This window comes from Centruroides vittatus, unplaced genomic scaffold, assembly GCF_030686945.1.
Source record: "Centruroides vittatus isolate TY-2023 unplaced genomic scaffold, ASM3068694v2 contig_8, whole genome shotgun sequence".
Taxonomy (NCBI): Eukaryota; Metazoa; Arthropoda; class Arachnida; order Scorpiones; family Buthidae; genus Centruroides; species Centruroides vittatus.
The window spans coordinates 1,100,706-1,119,753 of record NW_027122517.1 but is presented as its reverse complement, the minus strand read 5'-3'; the positions used below and the strand labels follow the sequence as shown (position 1 = coordinate 1,119,753).

The 19,048-nt window shown below is 31.6% G+C and overlaps 2 protein-coding genes across 4 annotated transcripts in view; one reads left to right on the top strand and one right to left on the bottom strand.

Annotated features, from left to right (window-relative positions):
• Positions 1-17,572, bottom strand: part of Vsp37A (Vacuolar protein sorting 37A) — a 121,323-nt gene extending 103,751 nt beyond the window's left edge. Inside the window, exons 1-3 of one of the 2 annotated variants that reach the window (XM_067278446.1) lie at positions 17,481-17,572; positions 4,393-4,489; positions 696-755 (exon numbers count right to left, since the gene is read on the bottom strand). In XM_067278446.1, coding sequence (XP_067134547.1) covers positions 696-718 — 23 coding nt within the window. In that variant the 5' untranslated portion in view covers positions 719-755; positions 4,393-4,489; positions 17,481-17,572. The remainder of the gene's footprint in view (positions 1-695; positions 756-4,392; positions 4,490-17,480) is intronic. The other variant, XM_067278448.1, reaches the window with a different exon arrangement.
• A 161-nt stretch (positions 17,573-17,733) lies between these two features.
• LOC136982006 (CCR4-NOT transcription complex subunit 7-like) overlaps positions 17,734-19,048 on the top strand; it is a 39,730-nt gene continuing 38,415 nt past the window's right edge. Inside the window, exon 1 of one of the 2 annotated variants that reach the window (XM_067278441.1) lies at positions 17,734-17,823. The gene's annotated coding sequence lies outside the window, so the exon portion shown is untranslated. The remainder of the gene's footprint in view (positions 17,824-19,048) is intronic. The other variant, XM_067278442.1, reaches the window with a different exon arrangement.

Below are 19,048 nucleotides of genomic sequence, written 5' to 3'. Positions count from 1 at the left end.
ATGACTAATTAATTTTTTCATCCTTCAGCTGGATCTTCTTCAGGTCGAACATAAAAGTTTTAAAGAAATAACACCTTAAAATGGGTTTAATATTTTGTATCCCACTTTATAGCAATGATGAATTAAACCCGGAGAGGCATTCAATTAATAGAACATCTTTTAAAATGCAATGTTTATGCTCAACCTGAAAATGATCCAGCTGAAGGACTGAAAATGTTAGTCATTGTCAAAATAATAACCTACTGGAAAATTGTTTAGAAGGTACTACAAAGAAGGTTTGGTGCTATATTTCCACCCCCCGTATTAAGTAATAGATGTAAGTAGAACATTTTATGTTAATTTAAGTTTTTAAAAATGCATCATTGAAAAAAATGTTTGGAAACATTCCTTTTAAATTAAGTTATGTCAGATGTTCCTGTACCTGTAGAATACTTTTAGAATACTGATGTTCCTGTAGAATACTTTAAGGACAATTTTAAATTTATGAATTTGTTGAGTTTGATAGAATGGTTATCCTACCTGATAAAGGCCTCTAAATTGGGCCAAAACAATTAATGTGTTTATTAAATCAAGTGCTGGAGTAAACAGTATGGTTTTATTTTTAAATAAAGACAATGACTGTTGTTCCAGCTTTAAAAGTTTATATAGTTATTATCTGCATAACATTATTATAAATTAGAATTAAACATACTTACATATCAAAATTTCCTTGTATCATTCAAAGTCAATTCAGATTTTATCCATAAAAATAAAATCTGAAAAAAATTATATTCAAATTAATAAAATTTATTATTTGAAAATAATTCAAAGTCTAAAGATTAATTATCAATACTGATTAAATTTTATTTGTTTTCTTCTTTTTTTAAATTAAAATAGAGATAAACATTAATTATACTGAATGGTAACAAAACTGGCCTTCTGACCAATTATTTCAAAACTAATAAAGCAATCACTATAGATCTTTTGTCAATGAGTACTGTTTGGAGCATGTGGTAAATAATGGTGTAAATTTTCACCCCTTCAGACCTTCTATCAAAGAGGGCTGCTGTAATCTCAGACTAATAAAAATAGGGTGCATGACAGCTGGACAACAGTCAACTGAAAAATAGTCAATTGAACAACACAAACTTAAAAATTTTTGCATACTTATCATGCATACCATTTGGCAGACGTATGTATATATATATATTGTAAATATTGGTAAAATATATATAAATAATATAAAACAACCAAACAATCACCTAAATAATCAGGCTATAAATATAAATATGATTAAGACTTATGAGTTATAAGTTATGAACTATGTAGGAGTTATTTCCAACTTATGAAAATATGGTTTTTTGAACAACATACTATAGCATTGCTAATTACTATATATGAGAAATGGTTAACCAAGAACATCAAAGAAAATAAATTCTTCAAAATTCTTTCAAAGAACTTTTATAGTTTTTTGTTTTAATGTATAATGTAATGTATTTTTAATTTTATGTAATTGTTGCCTTTGTTCTAATGTATATTTGTTAATTTTGGGAGTAGATATCAACTGTCCTTTGAAACTTTTCTATTTACTTGTAAAAATAAATAATGTAACATGTACATATATGTTTGTTAAATACAAAATTGTTCTTTTAATTCATTTATTAAAAAATATTATTTAAATTTACCAGGTAGGTGGTCAATAGAAAAGAAAGGCGATTTTTATAAAAAAAACAGTAAAAATTTTGTATTTTGTCTATTATTGATCTCTTATTTTGTTGCCCAGATGTCTAGCACCAGTTGACAATTGCCCATTCCCTGTTGCCCAGTTGACAGTCTTCCATAAAAATAGCATAACAGCATACATTGTAAATTAAAGTTTTAGTGCATGTAAAAATTATATTTTTACATGCACTAAAACTACCTTTTGGTGAATCATGAAATAGCAATTGAGATCCCAGAAAAGGCAATCAAATATGCATGCTTTATAAGCAAGCTTTGTGCTTTATAACGCACAAGGGGGTACCAGTGCATCACTGCCTAACACAAATGCAATGAGGGAGCGGTTAACTTTGTAACTAGGTTTAAGTTAGCACTGTTTTATTGAACGCATTTTGATATTTTAATGAAGTCCCAATCACTACTGTGAGGAAAGAGTCACAATAAACAGTGTCTCTACTGTTAACAAATAATAAGTGTGCCAATGCTCTTGCTAAACCTGCCACCAATGATTTCACCCTAAAAATTACTTACAATAAGCTACCAATTTCTTGGGTCAGCCTCATGCTGTGGGAAGATCTGAATAGATGGCAACAAACCTGGAACAATGGTTATAATGCTGTTACCCACAGCATTTTCCCCAACATCCAAGATCTCTACTGGGCTAAATGGATAGTTTCAGACTTTTATACCACACAGTTTTACACTGGCCATGAGCAAGGCCATTGTTATTCAAGGCCTGCTTGTAAAGTTTTATGACATCACAGTACTGGTCATTTCTTTAGCCAATCATCAGAGTGTTGCCGATCATTTATGTAAAATTGAATATTTTTTATCAAACAAATTATTTTAAAAATTAATTTATTGATGTAATATTTAAATGTTATAAATGTATTAAATAATTTTTAAGTGAAAAAAGTTTCATAAATAAAGAACAACACTGCATGATTATCTTTTAAATTTATTATATGAACTTTTTAAACAAACAAATATATCAAAAGTTTTGGAATTATTAATTTTTATCTTACAAAGAATAGTAATTCATTTTAAAAATCTATGTTTATTATTACATATTACTTCTGTAAATGTATTTACAAAAACTTATATATAAAATAAAACGTAGAAATCTAACTTAATATATAAATATTTATTACTATTATGAGAATAAGTGTAAGTGAATGTAAATGTGTAGGTAAAGTATTTAAAGTAATTAATTTACAGATTTATTGTAAGTTTGTAATTTCCTTTTTCTTCCAGGCATATCTTTCAAAGCTGACGTTCTTACTTGACAATAATTATTTTAAAATATTTGAAATTATATTTTAAAAATTTTTCAAAAGAAAATATGGCATTGTTCCACAGATACATGGAACACTGACAGATACTAAATCAATTAGTTCAATTCTTTCAAGGAAAGTTTAATAATTAATTCTTTTGTTTTTTGCACTGTAGAAATTGATCTTCATACTTAGCTTGTAATAAACATTGAAAAAGCTTAAATAATTCAACAGTTAAAGAGAGAAATAAATTAGATGGATATGAAAGACCTCTATCAATTTCCTTAATATAGCTTATAAGTTAAGAGTGTAAAATGTCAAATTCTAATTTTTTATCTAAACAGGATATTACTGATTTACACTTTTCACATAAAATCTTCTGTAATAATTTACAATCATCATAACCAGCAATAAAAACTAATATTTTAATAGTAGACAAAGGAACTGTTATCATTTTGCATTTGATAGGATCATCATCAAAACATTTGTAAGAAATATCCATCCATGATTTAAAGGAATCCTCATACAATTTTCTACTTGAGCTGACATCAAATCTTTAATATGGAAATTCCCTATTCTCTCAATTTCAATTTCAGTAAACTTAAAATTTTTAATTTTTTTCCACATTCTAAAACCTAAACAACACTAACATGTATAACTATCACCACACATTTGGCAATATTGTCCAAATCTAGTTTCAAGATTATCTGTTTGGAACTTTCCCAAAAGTACAAACTTCAATGAAAATTTTTCAAACAAATATTCAATATGATGAATCATAGCATAAGTTGTATGTTTTAAAGCAGTTTATCTTTCATTTTTACTTCTGTTTTGTTGTATCCTTGTAAATGACTCAATGCTTCAAATTTAGTCTGTCAATCACACTTCTTTTCTGATCCTAACAGCTATATAAAGTTTTTGTTATCTAATTGGGTTCCATTAAAATATATGCATATATCAAAATTTTGAAACAGTTCAACAGCATGGGTTACTTGTGGAATATCTGACATTGCAGCAATTTTATATAATAAAACATATCCTGTATCGAATAAATGCAACCAACAATTTGCAACATGATTGGAAATACCATCTTTCAAGTCTGCAAATGATTTAATGATATCTTTTTGGCACCATTCATGAAACTGTTGATTACCATGTTCAAATAATTCTTTTCTTCTGTCATCACCAGTTTTTCTTTTGGCAGGAGGCTTATGTGAATGGTAAGCTGGACAATTTGGAAATATAGAAGGATAGGCATCTTCAGTTAGTTTTGGTCTTAATCTAGGAACTATTAACCATGACCCATCATCTTTTTTTACTTTATCTTCTTTAATGATAAATTTATCATAAAAATGTTTAATACACACAACACTGTTTTTAGGAGAAAAGTCATTATGTGGTATAGCTTTAATCCACTTACTAATCATTTCTGGACTTTTGGGGAAAGAGAAAACTGTTATGCACTCAGTAGATGAGTAATTGCTTTTACAGCCTGTCACACAGCATCTTTGAGGCATCTATTAAGTAAATACATATATTTAAATTCTTTTTAGGTACAATATAAAATAATTAGTAACATATTCTTACACATATCTACTATAGACAAACCAATATATTATTAACTTTTGTTATATAATTTTTTCCCAATTTTATCCTAATTAAACTAGTTTATTCAATTCACTTGGAATTATAAGAAATTATTAATATTTTAATGAATGGGGCAACTTAGATAACTTGTATAAATCAGGAATTGTACCAATTGTCGAAGTCTTATATTGATGTACCAACAAGAAAATCTTACTATTATTTATAATAGCCATTACAACATTAAATCAAATTGACTTTATATCCGCAAAAAAATATAATGTATAACTAAAATGTCTTTCCTTTTAAAGTATATTTATGAATTAGGCCTAATTTGAAAATGTTGAAAAATGATCTACATAATAATTAGTTATGTACTTAAAATACTCCTAATTTTCTTATTTTTATATAATTAATAATCAAAAAAAATGTCTTACCTTTGATAAACTATATGAATATAAATATCTAAATAATATCCAATTTGATAAACTTATAATGAACCAGAAAGACAAGCTTCAATATATCCAACATCACATTGTCCAGTAAATTGTAAATGACCAGTAGTCTGACATCACCATTCTTTAATGGTGGTTACAAGCCAGCCTTGAATGGTGGTTACAAGCCGGCCTTGCCATGAGAGGTTCAACAGCTACCTGGCTCGCTTCTCCTGTGGTGGCACAAACTGTTGCTCATACTGTGGTACTGTGACAACAGTCAGCATTATATTTTTGACTGCCTGATTCTTGAAAAACCTAAGGCAAGCTGTGCTGGATAGTGGGGGTAACTGGCTTTGTGACTGCAAGCAGTTAGTTCAAAGCGAGTACACCTATGGACACTTCTATAACCTAATAAAGGCTTACAACAACCTTGCTACAACACCACGCTACAACACCACAGTGCAACACCTAGTGCTGCTTTCATGGACTCCTTGATTATGATCGTGTATATTACATTTTTCTGTATATTATTACATAATTGTTCTCTTATATGTTTACATTACTTTATCTCATCTTACTCTGTATTATATAATATTATGTTAAGTTATTTTATTCATATGACTGATTTTTTGTGTATTGTTCCCTGTAATATAAAATATGCACTTTTATTGTACATATCTAACCTGTTCCCTTATCTGTAAATTAGTTACAATTTTGTAAATAATTCTGTACATTGATTAGCTTTGTATTTACACCATTATGCATCTGCAAAACTTTTGTCCTCTGAAAAATATATAATATTAATTTATAAATAATTTTAAAACTTACTTTATAAACGGTACATCAACGATGTACCATTTATAAAGTTCGATAAACTTTATAAACAGTACATCGACAATATTCTCATCCTACGGAGGGTAAAGCCAAACACATCAGTGTTTGTCAATTCATTGAATGATAACCCTTATGGCTTGACCCTACAGATGGACCAAGCTCATGCTTCTTAGGCCCATTTCTTCAACATTAACATCAAGTTCGAGCAAACAGCAATCCACACAGAAGTATACCGTAAACTGGGGTCAGAACATCTATATATACCGGTAGTGTCATGTGACTCTCCCCATTATAAAATAACAGCTTTTAATGCCTTAATTAAACGGGCCTACACACACTCCTCAGATAGCTCTCCGAGCCGAGCTGAGGCGTATTGTACATATATCCTTTGATAATTGTACTAACTCTGTTGTTTGCCAAAATAATCAATATACTGTACTGTACATACAATGTAATGTATGCATGTTCACTCAGTGAAACATCTCATTCTCAACAGATGAGCCACTGCCTGCTACTGCTATGCAAAACCAGCTGGACTTTTGTGCCAAATGAAAATGAATGAATGAACGTCAACAATGGTGACTTGACACCCACACAACATCAGTCATCATGAGAAACCAAACTGACTGTCACTTGCATGATGCAAAATTATTCAGATAATTAGATGAATAGAGACTTGTCATCCAAGTGATTGAATGTAGTTTAAAAAATTTGTTTTGAGTATACAATAGTTTGGTAACTTACCTTACCAGCTGTTATGTATACATAAAAAAAGAAAATATTGGAATTGTGTCAAAATTGACCCTCCATGTTTTTTTTTCAAATCTTCACATTTTGAGACACCTGAACCAAAAAAGTCAAAAAGGAAAAAATTCTGTAGATAAGAAATGTGTGTGTGTGTGTTGGTATCTATTTTGTTTAATATATCAGAATGGAATAGGGATTAAACAAAATTTGGCATGGTAACTTGTATACCTTATAAAGGACATTGATGTTATTAAATTTTGGTGGTTAAACATCAAAGGAGCGGAGAGGTAGAGGAGATCATGCAGCATATCTGAAAAGGTGTCAGACTTAATAAAGATTTTCTTTTAGATTAAATTAGTTATCCTAATAGATAGGGTTTTAATAAATTGATAAGCCCTCCAATTTATTAAAACCCTATCTATTACAATAACTAATTTAATCTAAATTAAAGTCGTGGGCTTGAAGCATTATTTAAAGATTTTACTTATTCACATTTACAATTTTTTTTATAAAACTCATCACTACTCTCAAAACTAAGCTTTCTGACATTTTATAATAATTAATAATATAAAAGCTATTTTTTAAATAAAATTTCACAACGGTTGGAGAAGTTACATAATTCATTACTGAATTTTTATGAGTGGTAGAGCAATAAAATTCAGGGAATCTGATAGTATACAACAAAATATTCAGAGATTGAGAGAACCAAATTTGTTGTTTATTTTCTGATTTGAAAAGAACAAAGTTTGTGGATCATTTTTCTAGTTTAAATAGAAGAAGAAGAAGGGAGTGTACATTAAACAAACAACACGGGGATGATAACAGACCAATTGAAAGCCCATCTACATGCCATTAACTGCAAGAATCTCTAATGTGCACCTTCCTCCCTCTCTATAGTGCAGTAAAGCATGTGAAATATTTTTATTACTATCAATAAATGGAGTTTTTCTTGTTGACCATTGCAGTGGTGTCACTTTCATCCGGATCCACATGTTGGCACAATACCTTCTAAAAAGAGACACAAAAAAATTAATATAAGATTTGCCACTCCAGTCAACTACATGAACTGAAAGTCATCATAAGAAAAACATTTCAACACAAGGTAGTGTAAAATCTTACACTTCCTATTAAGTTGGACTATTTGCATATCCATATCACTTTTAACCTAAACTTAACTGCAGTCAACTACTGCATTGCATCTGAGGCCTTTTTTGCAGAAACAGCATATGTAAAAAACTTGATGCTCAGAAAATTGGAAAAAAAAAACATTTCTATTAAATTTCATTAAACCTGGACATTTTTTGCACCAATTTTCCAAAACAGTGAGCTGTTCCAAAGGTTTTGGTGTATTGTCAGATTATTGCCTTGGACAGGATCCAAGAAAAATTAAATTTTTTTGATAACTGACATGTGTTGTTCTTTCCAGAAACTTTATTCCCACAGTTGTTTTTGCATGAAAAATTTTGTACATGTCATTTCTGAATCCTCACAGGCACTGCTGTTGTCTTCCTCTTCAATCTCCACATGTTGTTTATCACCTACAACACTTAACATAGTTTTGTAGAACTTCTTCTCCTCTGCCTACTGTAGGAAAGCTGACAGTTTCAGGCAGTCCACAAGTTTCTCGCCCGGTTATAGGTATAATAAACACAGACTATACCAGAAAACTGGAACTGTACATGAAGATAAGAATTACACCTCAATTCAATTCAATATTTCCAGCAAAAAAAATTCAATCTTCTAAAATTTTCAGCCCCTACTTTATAGACCCTCGTCAGGAACTGTAAAATGGAAAAATCATTCTATAAATAGAATGCCGTAGCATTTTAAGTTTAAAAGTTTTAAATACATTCAAATACAGGCTGTGATGTATCTTATATGACCTATAGTTTATGAGTCTAGATCAGGGCTTTTTAAACTATGGGTCGTTACGCCATTTGGGGTCGCTTAGCGAAATCTTGGGGTTGCGAGATTTTAATGCAAAAGTATCTACATACAATCATGGAACACCAGGGATGTAAAGCACACTTTCGGGAATCTCTTGCCGGTGTTGTACACAAAACGAAAAATCGTCGTTAACGTTTTCGAACTTGGTATGCAAAATATTGAAAATAATTTGTGAGAGTTTGAAAATGTTCTTCTGCCATTCAACACCACATATTTATGTGAAATTACTTTTTCAGCTTTAACACACATCAAATCCCAATATTGTTCATCGCTAAAAACTATTGAAGAGATTTTATGTCCAGCAGTGTCAAACATTGCACCAACATTTAGTTTGTTATGCAGTAAAAAGCAAGCACATCCGTCTCATTAAGAAACAATTTACCTTTAATTTTTGTATACTTAACCATATAACGGCTGCGCTCGAATATATTCAAACAAACTAAGACCTGGGCCAAAATGCCCGGGCTCAAATATATACCAGCAACGATATATTTTTCCCAATATTCTCTTTTATTTATGTTATTTCAAAAAATGCAGTTTTGATGAAAAATAGGGTATATAATTTTTGTAACTATAATGAATACAATTTTACAACTTTTTGTGCAATTTTTAATTTTATATTTCTGTATGTTTTTAAACAAATTCTAAAACTATATTTTTTCATATGTATATATATTGTTACCTAATCAATAAATCATCACAAAATATTTATATATCTTTATTTTACATTTTTTTGGGTCGCGAAAAAAATCACAATCATAAATGCGGTCACGAATAAAAAAGTTTAAGAAGTCATGGTCTAGATCACTGGTTCTCAAACTTATTTCGACCACCGCCCACTTTGAGATTAAAAAAATTCCTAGTGCCCCCATATTTTTTAACTTGCCTTTTTACATTACCATCTGTTGCGTATCTTAAAAACAGTTGCAAATATAATGTTTAAACATGCATTATTATATGGATAGGATAGATAGGGTGTGATCTATATCCTATTTCTGAGATCAAAGAATGTTTCAATGAGAGGAAATAAAACTCATACTTAATCATATTTAGAAGTATTTTTATTAACATTAAAAGAAGGCTTTGAATTTAAAACTTATCTAATGTGAAGGATGAATCTGATGTATTTCGACCAGTTTGTTAATATCAGGATCAAATTCACTTAAAATCGGCCGTAAGTCGCCGCGTTCAGTAACTTGCAGCCGATTTCTGTTTTTAGTTAGCAACGTTGCTACAGCACTAAATCCACGTTCAAACAAATACGACGATGGGAATGCTATCAGAAATCGTTGAACAACTGACTATAACTCGGGGTACAGTTGAGAGATTTGCTTCTGCAGCCAAAATTCTTGGTAGCCATTCTTGAACTTTCATTTTTAGCATATTTATGCAATAATGTTACTATAATAAGTTCATTCATGCTATAATATAAGTCAACGTGTTAGAAATATTCAGGTTGTGATCTTCAATAAAAATTAAAAAATATATAGATTGTCAGCATTTTATATATATTATAGTCAGATTTTTATAGATAGAATTTGTCTGCCATCGCCCCTCTAGATTTCCTTAATGCCCCCTAATTTCCTTTGAGCCTTCTACTGCCCCCCTGAAAGCCTCCAGTACCCACAAGGGGGCATTATCGCCCACTTTGAGAAACCCTGGTCTAGATGATATTTCCATGCCTTTGGTACATGAATGGCATCTGTGTTGACGCAGGCTCTACTCCTGTCTGCCCTGTACACCTCTACAGCTTACAACATTCTAATGTTTTGCCAGTCGAAGACCCTGCGTATTAGGGTAGCTTGGTCCCAACGGGGAAATCCACAGATCACTGACGTAATGTGCCAGAGCTGTATTAATGTTTCGTTTTTGTACATCATATCTGTGATCTTTTAACCTGACTTGCAGCAATCTGTATGTGGATCCTATTGTCCTGTAGTGGGATACGGTAAACTCCTGGTGCTTTTGCGTCCAGTGCCGTCCTTTGTGTTAGACAGAAGGCAGAAAACATTGGGTTTCCTTTTGTCCGTTACGTGTATGTCTAAATCTTTTGCAATCCTTCTGTATAAGTAATGAAGGGACTTATATAGAATGCCGTCGCATTCTTTTAAATTCAGAATGCCACAGCATTCTACAGTCCCTGGCCAAATTATTAGACGCACTACAGAGTTTTCATAATTCAATGTTTCATACCCGGTTTGGTGTAGGTCTATCTTATAAATCATAATTTTGATAAACGAAACTTATTTTTTAATGTCATTGTATACCTATATTTGTTATATTTCATTACAATGTTAATATATTGGTAGGTATCAGAGCTTAGACATTGAAGTATAGCGTACAAGAACGAACATGTTTCAGTCGCGTTCTTGCTTGCTACTGGTGTGGACATGTTTCTGTTCACCTCTTGTATTTAGGTCATGGTATACAATTACGCAAGTGTTTGTTTTCTTCAATAGTAATATTTTTACCAACCAGATATAATAAATTGTGATCTTTTGACATGGGGAAAAAGGGAGACCTTTCACCACGTAAAAAAGCTGAAGTCAAAACCCTCGTTAATACAAAAATGTATTCCAACCGTGAAATTTCACGAAGGTTGAATGTGTCTGAAGCTAGCGTACGACGTATAAAGTCGTACGCTAGCTTCAGAAAGTTGAATCAGATCAAGATCTGAGTTCAAAAAGAAAAAATAAATGTGGCATAAAGCCAATTTTCAACCCAAGGTCAGAAAGATGTCTTAAGAAAATTTGCTTAGAAAACAGATTTGCTACCACTAAATCAATAAAATCTCAATTGGAAGATGCAAACGTGAATGTTTCTGAGTGCACTGTTCGCAGAAAATTGAAAGATCTGGATTTTAAGGCTTACCGTCTAGCAAGAAAACCCAAGTTAACAGTTGCAATGAAAGCAAAGCGTTTGAAGTGGCCCAAACAGTGGTGTAATAAGGATGTAGACTTCTGGAGATCGGTAATTTAACATTAAATAGATTATTTACTATAAAATAGACAAATTAACAGTAGGTACTTGATTCATAAGATATATTTTTTTTTGTTTTCTCAGGTCTGTTTCAGCGATGAAAGCACATTTGAAATTTTAGCCAACAAAGCTCATTTTGTCCATCGTCATAGAAAAGAAAAATTTCATTCTGACTGCGTCATTCAGACTGTTAAGCACCCCACGAAAGTAATGATTTGGTCTGTCATCAGTGGCAAGGGCACTGGGCGCCTGTATGTAGTAAAAGGCACCATGAGGCAAGACCAATATAAAGAAGTCTTGCAAAATCGGTTGCTGCCACAGGTTAGAGAATGGTTCCCAAATGGGGAACCATTTATTTTTATGCAAGATGGAGCTCCCTGCCACACAGCCAAGTCTGTAAAAACATATCTACAAGAGCAAAATATCCCTCTGTTGGATTGGCCGGGTAATAGTCCTGACATAAACCCCATAGAAAATGTGTGGGAGCTCATGAAGAGGGAAGTGGCCAAAGAGGTCATCACAACCAAAACGCAGCTTTTGGAAAAAATCATCCATGTGTGGAATCATCATCCACAAATACAAGAGACAGTCCAGTCTTGCATCGACAGCATGCCGCTCCGGATTGAGGCTCTCATAGCTGCAAAAGGTGGCTCAACAAAATACTAAAATTTAAATGGCAATTTTGTATTTTTTTACTATGTTAATAAAAACAAAAATTTTCAATAAATATAATGTTTTATTCGTGTTAGCACCTATGTAATAAAGTAAACTGTACATTACAAGTTAAATTCATTGGTAATAAATATTCAAAGACCAAATTGTAGTAGCTGATAATTAAAATTTGCATAAAAACTATAGTGCATCTAATAATTTGGCCAGGGACTGTATTTATAGAATGGTTTTTCCATTTTACAGTACCCAATGAGGGCCAATAAAGTAGTGGCCGAAAACATTAAACGATTGAATTTCTTTGCTGGAAATATTGAATTGAGGTGTAATTCTTATCTTTCGTATAAGTATTGAATCTTTGTAGACATGTGGCAGTGTCAACTTATTGATCCACTTCCTGGTGCTTCTAATCAGAATATTTTTGTATGACCTAAATTGTGTGTCACAAATTTGAACAGCTTTTTTATCTCCAGTGACTTTTATATATCTCCTTGCTGATTTGAAATTTAACTTTTACTCCAAGCAATTATTATTGTGACAACATCACAATGCCGAGCTGCAATTTTTAATCATACTTTTAATTTATTTAATTTAAAATATATGATCTCTACCTCAAACTAGTAGTCTTGACCCCGTACATCATACTTTTCCTGTGAGCAACAGAATCATGCTGGCATCTAACTCTTTTCAGGGGAAAATTTTTGAAATGAAATAACATTACTTGTGGTTTAGATTGGAAGTTCCTATATAGTTAATCGAGTTTCTTAATTTAAAAAACTAAATTACCCAACTATAAACAAACAAAAAAACTGGGAACAAATGTTAGTTGTAAACCAAAGTACTTGCATAATACGTAATTTTGTTAAAAATTTTTTAATCAAAGGTTTAAACTTTAATGGTCCAACGAAAATTAATTATAATGATTTCATAGTAAATTTAGAGGACATACTAACTATAATAGAAATTAACAAGAGAGAACATGTCAGGGCCAATTTTAAACACATTTTAGATCATTATAAACATACTAGTAATCATAAAATCAAACAAATCAAATTTCATAGCAAACTTACACATGTTAAAAATTTTTAACCAATAACAATTTAACTATAGTCCCTGCCGATAAATCCAAATAAATGGTTATAATGGAAAGAAAAAATATGATAAGGTCAAACTTAATTTATTCTCCTCTTCTCAATATCACACTTTAACTGAAGATCCTACTTTAAGGATACATCAAAGTTTAGTAAAAATAATTAAAAAACTTAAAGAATCTAATTATATTAATACTAATGACATTAATAATATTCTTGAATACAACTGGAAAATACCCAGGCTCAACATCAGAGTAAAAACTCAAATTAAATGAATCTTACCACCCACTGGTTCACATTAAATTTTATATTCTTTACAACTTAGAGAAATTCCTTAAAAATAAACTAAATATATTTGATAATTCAATTAATAGCATTAAAAACTCTGACCAGTTCATTAAAAAAACCTCCAAAATCTGAATATAAATAAAAATATGAAAATGTTGAGCCTGGATATAAAAAACATGTACCCCTCCATCTAAAAACAGTTTATAATAAATACATTAAATAGCTTAAACTGTGAAAAATGGATAACCCAACTCGTCGAATTTGTTTTAGTCAATAATTATTTTATTTGTAATAATAGTTTCTTTAGACAATTAGGTGGCATCTTTATGGGCTCTTGCATTAATCCAAAACTCACTGAACTGTGCACGATTAACATCGACAATATTATCCATAAACTAGGGAGTATAACGTTCTACAACCGTTAAGTTGACGACTGCTTTGTTGTTTATAACAATTAACCAACTCTCAAATCATACTTCAACACGCCAACAATATCCAAAAGAATATATGTTTTGAAATAGAAAATAATAGCAAACTCAATTTTTTAGACATCACTGTGGAAATAGACCAAATTTATTGCACTTTCCAATTAAATAACTACCCCAACAGAATTATCAACCAATGGCTACACAACCACACATCTGGTCTCCCCAAACCAAAAACACAAATAATTTACAAAAAATTAGATTATACCCCCTACTATTTTTGAAAACATCCAAAGAATATTAACACCATATATCATTTTAATACCCACACTAAACAATAAAATCAAAAATTTCTTACAAATCAAAGAACAAACTAATAGTAACACGGACCTTTTATTAAATAATAATCCTGTTTACAGCTTTGCTTGTAAGCAGGGCGTTGGAGTCAGAGTTGTGGAGTTTTGGTATTTTAGCCGGAGTCAGAGTCGTCAAAAATCCCCCCGACTCCAACTCCTTTTCCAACTTATTATGTATATAAAAAACGAAAAGGTATTTCAATCGTGTCACATTTGACTCTCCGAGATTTTTTGCAAATCTATACGTTTGGAAATCTCTCGAACCCAAAAAATGTCAAATAAAGGAAAAAATTTGCACGTCCATGCATGTATGTTGGAGTCTAATTTGTTAAATTTCTTTATTCTGCTCTGAACTATTAAACAATATCTCAGAATGAGTAAAGTTTAAGAAACAAAATTTGGCACAGTAGCGTGTGTATAAAGGGCATTAATGCTATTAAATTTTGGTTCTTTATTGAAGGTCGACGGGGTAGAGACATAGAAGGGGTCACGCGTCATATCTCCAGTGCGGTCGGACTTAATGAATATTTTACTCGTTATTAGCATTCGCAATCTTATAATATAATCGAGATGGGTTAATAATAATAATAATACTGTAATAATGATGATAAGCTCAGAGTTCAAACAGTTGAGTTGAAATTTGGTACACAGTTAGGATACATCATCAGAATGTACACTAAGAAGGAATTTTTCGAAATTCCTCTCGCGGGGGGAAGAGGGAGATGGTTAAGGATTACCCCAAAGAACTCCATTTCTACCGTGCTATTTTAGATGCGGTATTTTGCGTTTTTGTGAAAAACCGAACATACTTTTACACCCATCTAAAAATTCTCTAATTAGTCTTGGAAGAGAGAGGACCTAATTCTTGCACCCAGCGAAAATGGGCAAAATTGGCTATAATCTAAATATCTTAATCTTAGTTATCATTACTTTATGCGTGAGCAACATCTGGCTCATCCGATAATTTTTTTTTTTTATTTTTTTATAAAACTCGTCTCTACCTTCAAAATTAAGCTTGAGTTCTAATATGAGAACAGACAGAAAAGGAAATCTTACAAAATTTGAAGATGATATTTATTATGCACTGGAAAAAATAAATCACATTGACCACTCTTTGAGTTTGGATGTTAAAACGGCAATACTGCACTATCCAGACATTATCCAAAATACAACATTGATTGTCACGGCATTGTCACCAACCAAGTTTCGGTAGAGCGTTTATTTTCCGCTCTTAAAATTATTAAATATGATTTAAGAACTTCGGTGAATGCTGAATTAACAGAAATGATTTTTTTGTAAGAAGTAATTCAGTTTATAACAGAGATAAAAAATAATAAATTAATCAACGTGGCAAAATAAGCAACCTCTTTTTTACCAGTCTAAATGTTATATTTCTCATTCTTGACTTAGTTTAATGTATCTGTATACTTATATATTATCCAATATACTCGTATATTACGTACTGTACAACATTTTTATTAAACTAATTTGTTTGTATAGGAATGTATTTACTATTTTTATTCATACACGCTTACCAAATACCAATGCCATCATCAAACGAGTCAATAAATGTGAACTTATATATTCGGTAGATGTGTCAACTTTTAATGTTTAATTAATTTTTTAAAATTGTTTTATTTTGTATTTTTTTAAAATAATCAGAATCGTCGTCGTTATTACTTTCCCGGCTGTTATACAGTAAGGCCTATAACAAAGGAAAAGAATGATAATCGGTCAAAAAATGATTTTCTCAGATTTTTACGCTTTTGGACTCTGAAAACCTCGAAACGTAGAGAAGTGCAAAAGCATCTGGGGTTTTTTCCGTACGCACAGATGTTAGAATGTGTACCAACCGATTTAGTTCAACCACTTTCAAGCTTAATAACTCCTGTGTTAAACCATCCGACTCCAATTCAAAATCGTGCCTCCCGTACAGTCTAACATTTGTACATACAGGAAAAAAAAAAACCCCAAATCTTTTGCAAATCTCGACATTTCGAGGTGCCCGGAGTCCAAAAATGCAAAAATTTAGGGTGGGATCATTTTTTGAACTATCACTACACTTTTCCTTTGTTATATATAACAACAGAAAAGTAAAAATTATTGTATTGACTCATTACTTAGAGGCATATTTTAGCTTTGGAATAAAAAAGTTTCTACGTTCTACCATTATTAGAACTATATTTATTGATGCTAATATTCTGAGGTCACATGATGATGTCAGAATTTTCGAGCCTACTTTGTTAACAAGTCCACCCTCGGTCGCAGTCGGAGTCGAATCGTAAGAAAAAAGTCGGAGTCAGAGTCGGGTAAAAATCTACCGACTCCACAGCCCTGCTCGTAAGTGTCATCCAAAGTACTATTACATAGGCGAAACTAGCAGAGCATTAAAAACCCATATAAAAGAACACATAAGAGCCACAAAGTACAATTACACCAACTCGGCAGTTGCCACTCGTTGCAACAAAATCGGCTGCGAGATCTCACTCAACAGCGTCAAAATTCTTAAAAGAGGAAAAAATATTATTAAAAGAAAATTTTACGAACACATCGAAATTATTAAAGCTAAAGAAACACGCAGAATGAACCTAAATACAGGTGCAGTCATCAATGACATCTGGCAGCAATTCTTAACTAAGTAGCAAAGCCCATTAAGATGTTCTACTGCCTTCCATCATATCCCACCGTGCAAGACACACCAAAAAGGGTGCATCTCCATCAGATTCAGAAACTTGCTCAATAAGTGAAGCAAGAGACTTGTTCATTTCATCAAGAAAGTGTACAATTTGGCGTCATTTTTTTAAAATTAGTCCATTGTAAACTGAAGAAATGACGTCAAACTGACGTTGAAGTGTACTTTTTCCGAAGAAAACAAACAGGGCAGAGATGTAATGCAGAAATGCAACATTTCAGGACTGGTGATCAACACTGGAGACAACCTGTTAAACTAGAGACATTTGCTTGATCGACTTACCAAAACCTTTTTATTTCCCAGTTATGTATCATTATCTTCCTAAAATTAAATTGAATCTATAATTTTTTACTTCAAATCTCAAATATTTAAAGTAAATTGTTCAATTTCACTAATTAATCGGTTACCTATATCTCGGTAAGTTTAATTATGTATACACCTATAACAAATATAACTTACACAAATTGTCCAAATATTATAGTAATTTATAATTGCAGAAGTAATAAAAAAAACTCTCGATTATTTTCCGGATCGTCGTCCTCTGACTGACTCATTCGAAGCGACGTAGTACTGTACGTCGCAGAGCGCCATTACTAAAATTTATTAATAATTAAAATTTTCGTAATTATAAATTTAGAATTATATTTACTAATACGCGAAATTAGAAAATAATAATTAAAATTTAAATATTTTAAATACTGAATTATAAATTTTTAAAAAACATGCATTATGGGTAAACAATGTTTCTTAGGTATCGAATGAGGTTGGATAATTGGTTGAAATCGAACTTTTTAAAATTAAGGTAATTACAATCGATTTTAATTAACGGAATTAAGTTATTTTATGCATTTTTAATTAAGAATTTCATATGTAAATAGTAGATTATTAATTGTTGACGTGTAAATTTGTTGTTTAACTTCTTCCTCGCATGTAAGATGGTTGCAGAAATTTTCATTCTTTACATAAAAAATACCTTTTGCAATGTTTTATACGAAACTATTTTAAGTTTCTTGACCACGTGGATGTCATTTTCCCAAAATACAGGCCAAATAATCGTGTTTTAAGGTCAATATGTTGATGATCTACCAAATACATTGTTCGTACACACATACAACATCGTTTCGAGTTGTATTGTTGGTTGATATATTGCTCTACAATTTGGGGGGTTCCCGCCTCCCTCAGGCACCCCTAGAATTGTACCCGTCATTTTCACTCAAAAATGTAATTTTTCCTTCTCTTTCTGAAAATACCAAATAAGTAAAAGTGAGATTGTCGATTGTTCTTTCTGTATTATTAAAAGTAAATATGCAATATTGGGTTTGTGTGTGTAAATTCGTTTGGTGATAGTGACTGCTAGCTCAGTGCGTGGACGCCGACGTTTGTTATTTAAGAAACCTGTGTTAGATTTTCTCTTTAGATAAAGTGTAATTTCTAAAAAGTGCAGACCGAGTATTTCATTTGTTGGTAATTATGTTTACGGCTTAAGTTATTTTGTTATTTTTTTTTAATCTTTTATCGTACGAAGTGCGATCGAGAAAGAAACCGGATGTGGTTTGTGAAGATTTTTATAGAAGTGTTGAACACAAGATCGTGTTAATAACAATCATATGGCTTTTTCCACCTTTATTTAGTCAATTAAATAAAGGTGGAAAAAGCCATGTGATTGTTATAAACACGATCTTGTGTTCCACATTTCTAAGACAATACAACACGGTTTCACAACAAATCAAGATTTTTATATTTAATTTATATCTGGCCGTCGACCCTTCCGACGGTTACCCTATAATTTACGTGATGTCGATGCTTCTGTCCGGCCTCGAATGCTGTTTTTTACTGCAATTTTTCAAAAATTCCAAAGTGCCCGTTGCGGTTCGAACCGGATCTGTTCGACCGTGTCAAAACGTCTACTCTCGAGCTTTTGTTTTGTTCTGGGAAACGGAAAGAAATCTCGAGGAGCCGAATTCGGCTAGCGGGGAGGATGGAAGATGACCGTCGTGTTGCTTTTTTTTGCAAAAAATGCTCGTACT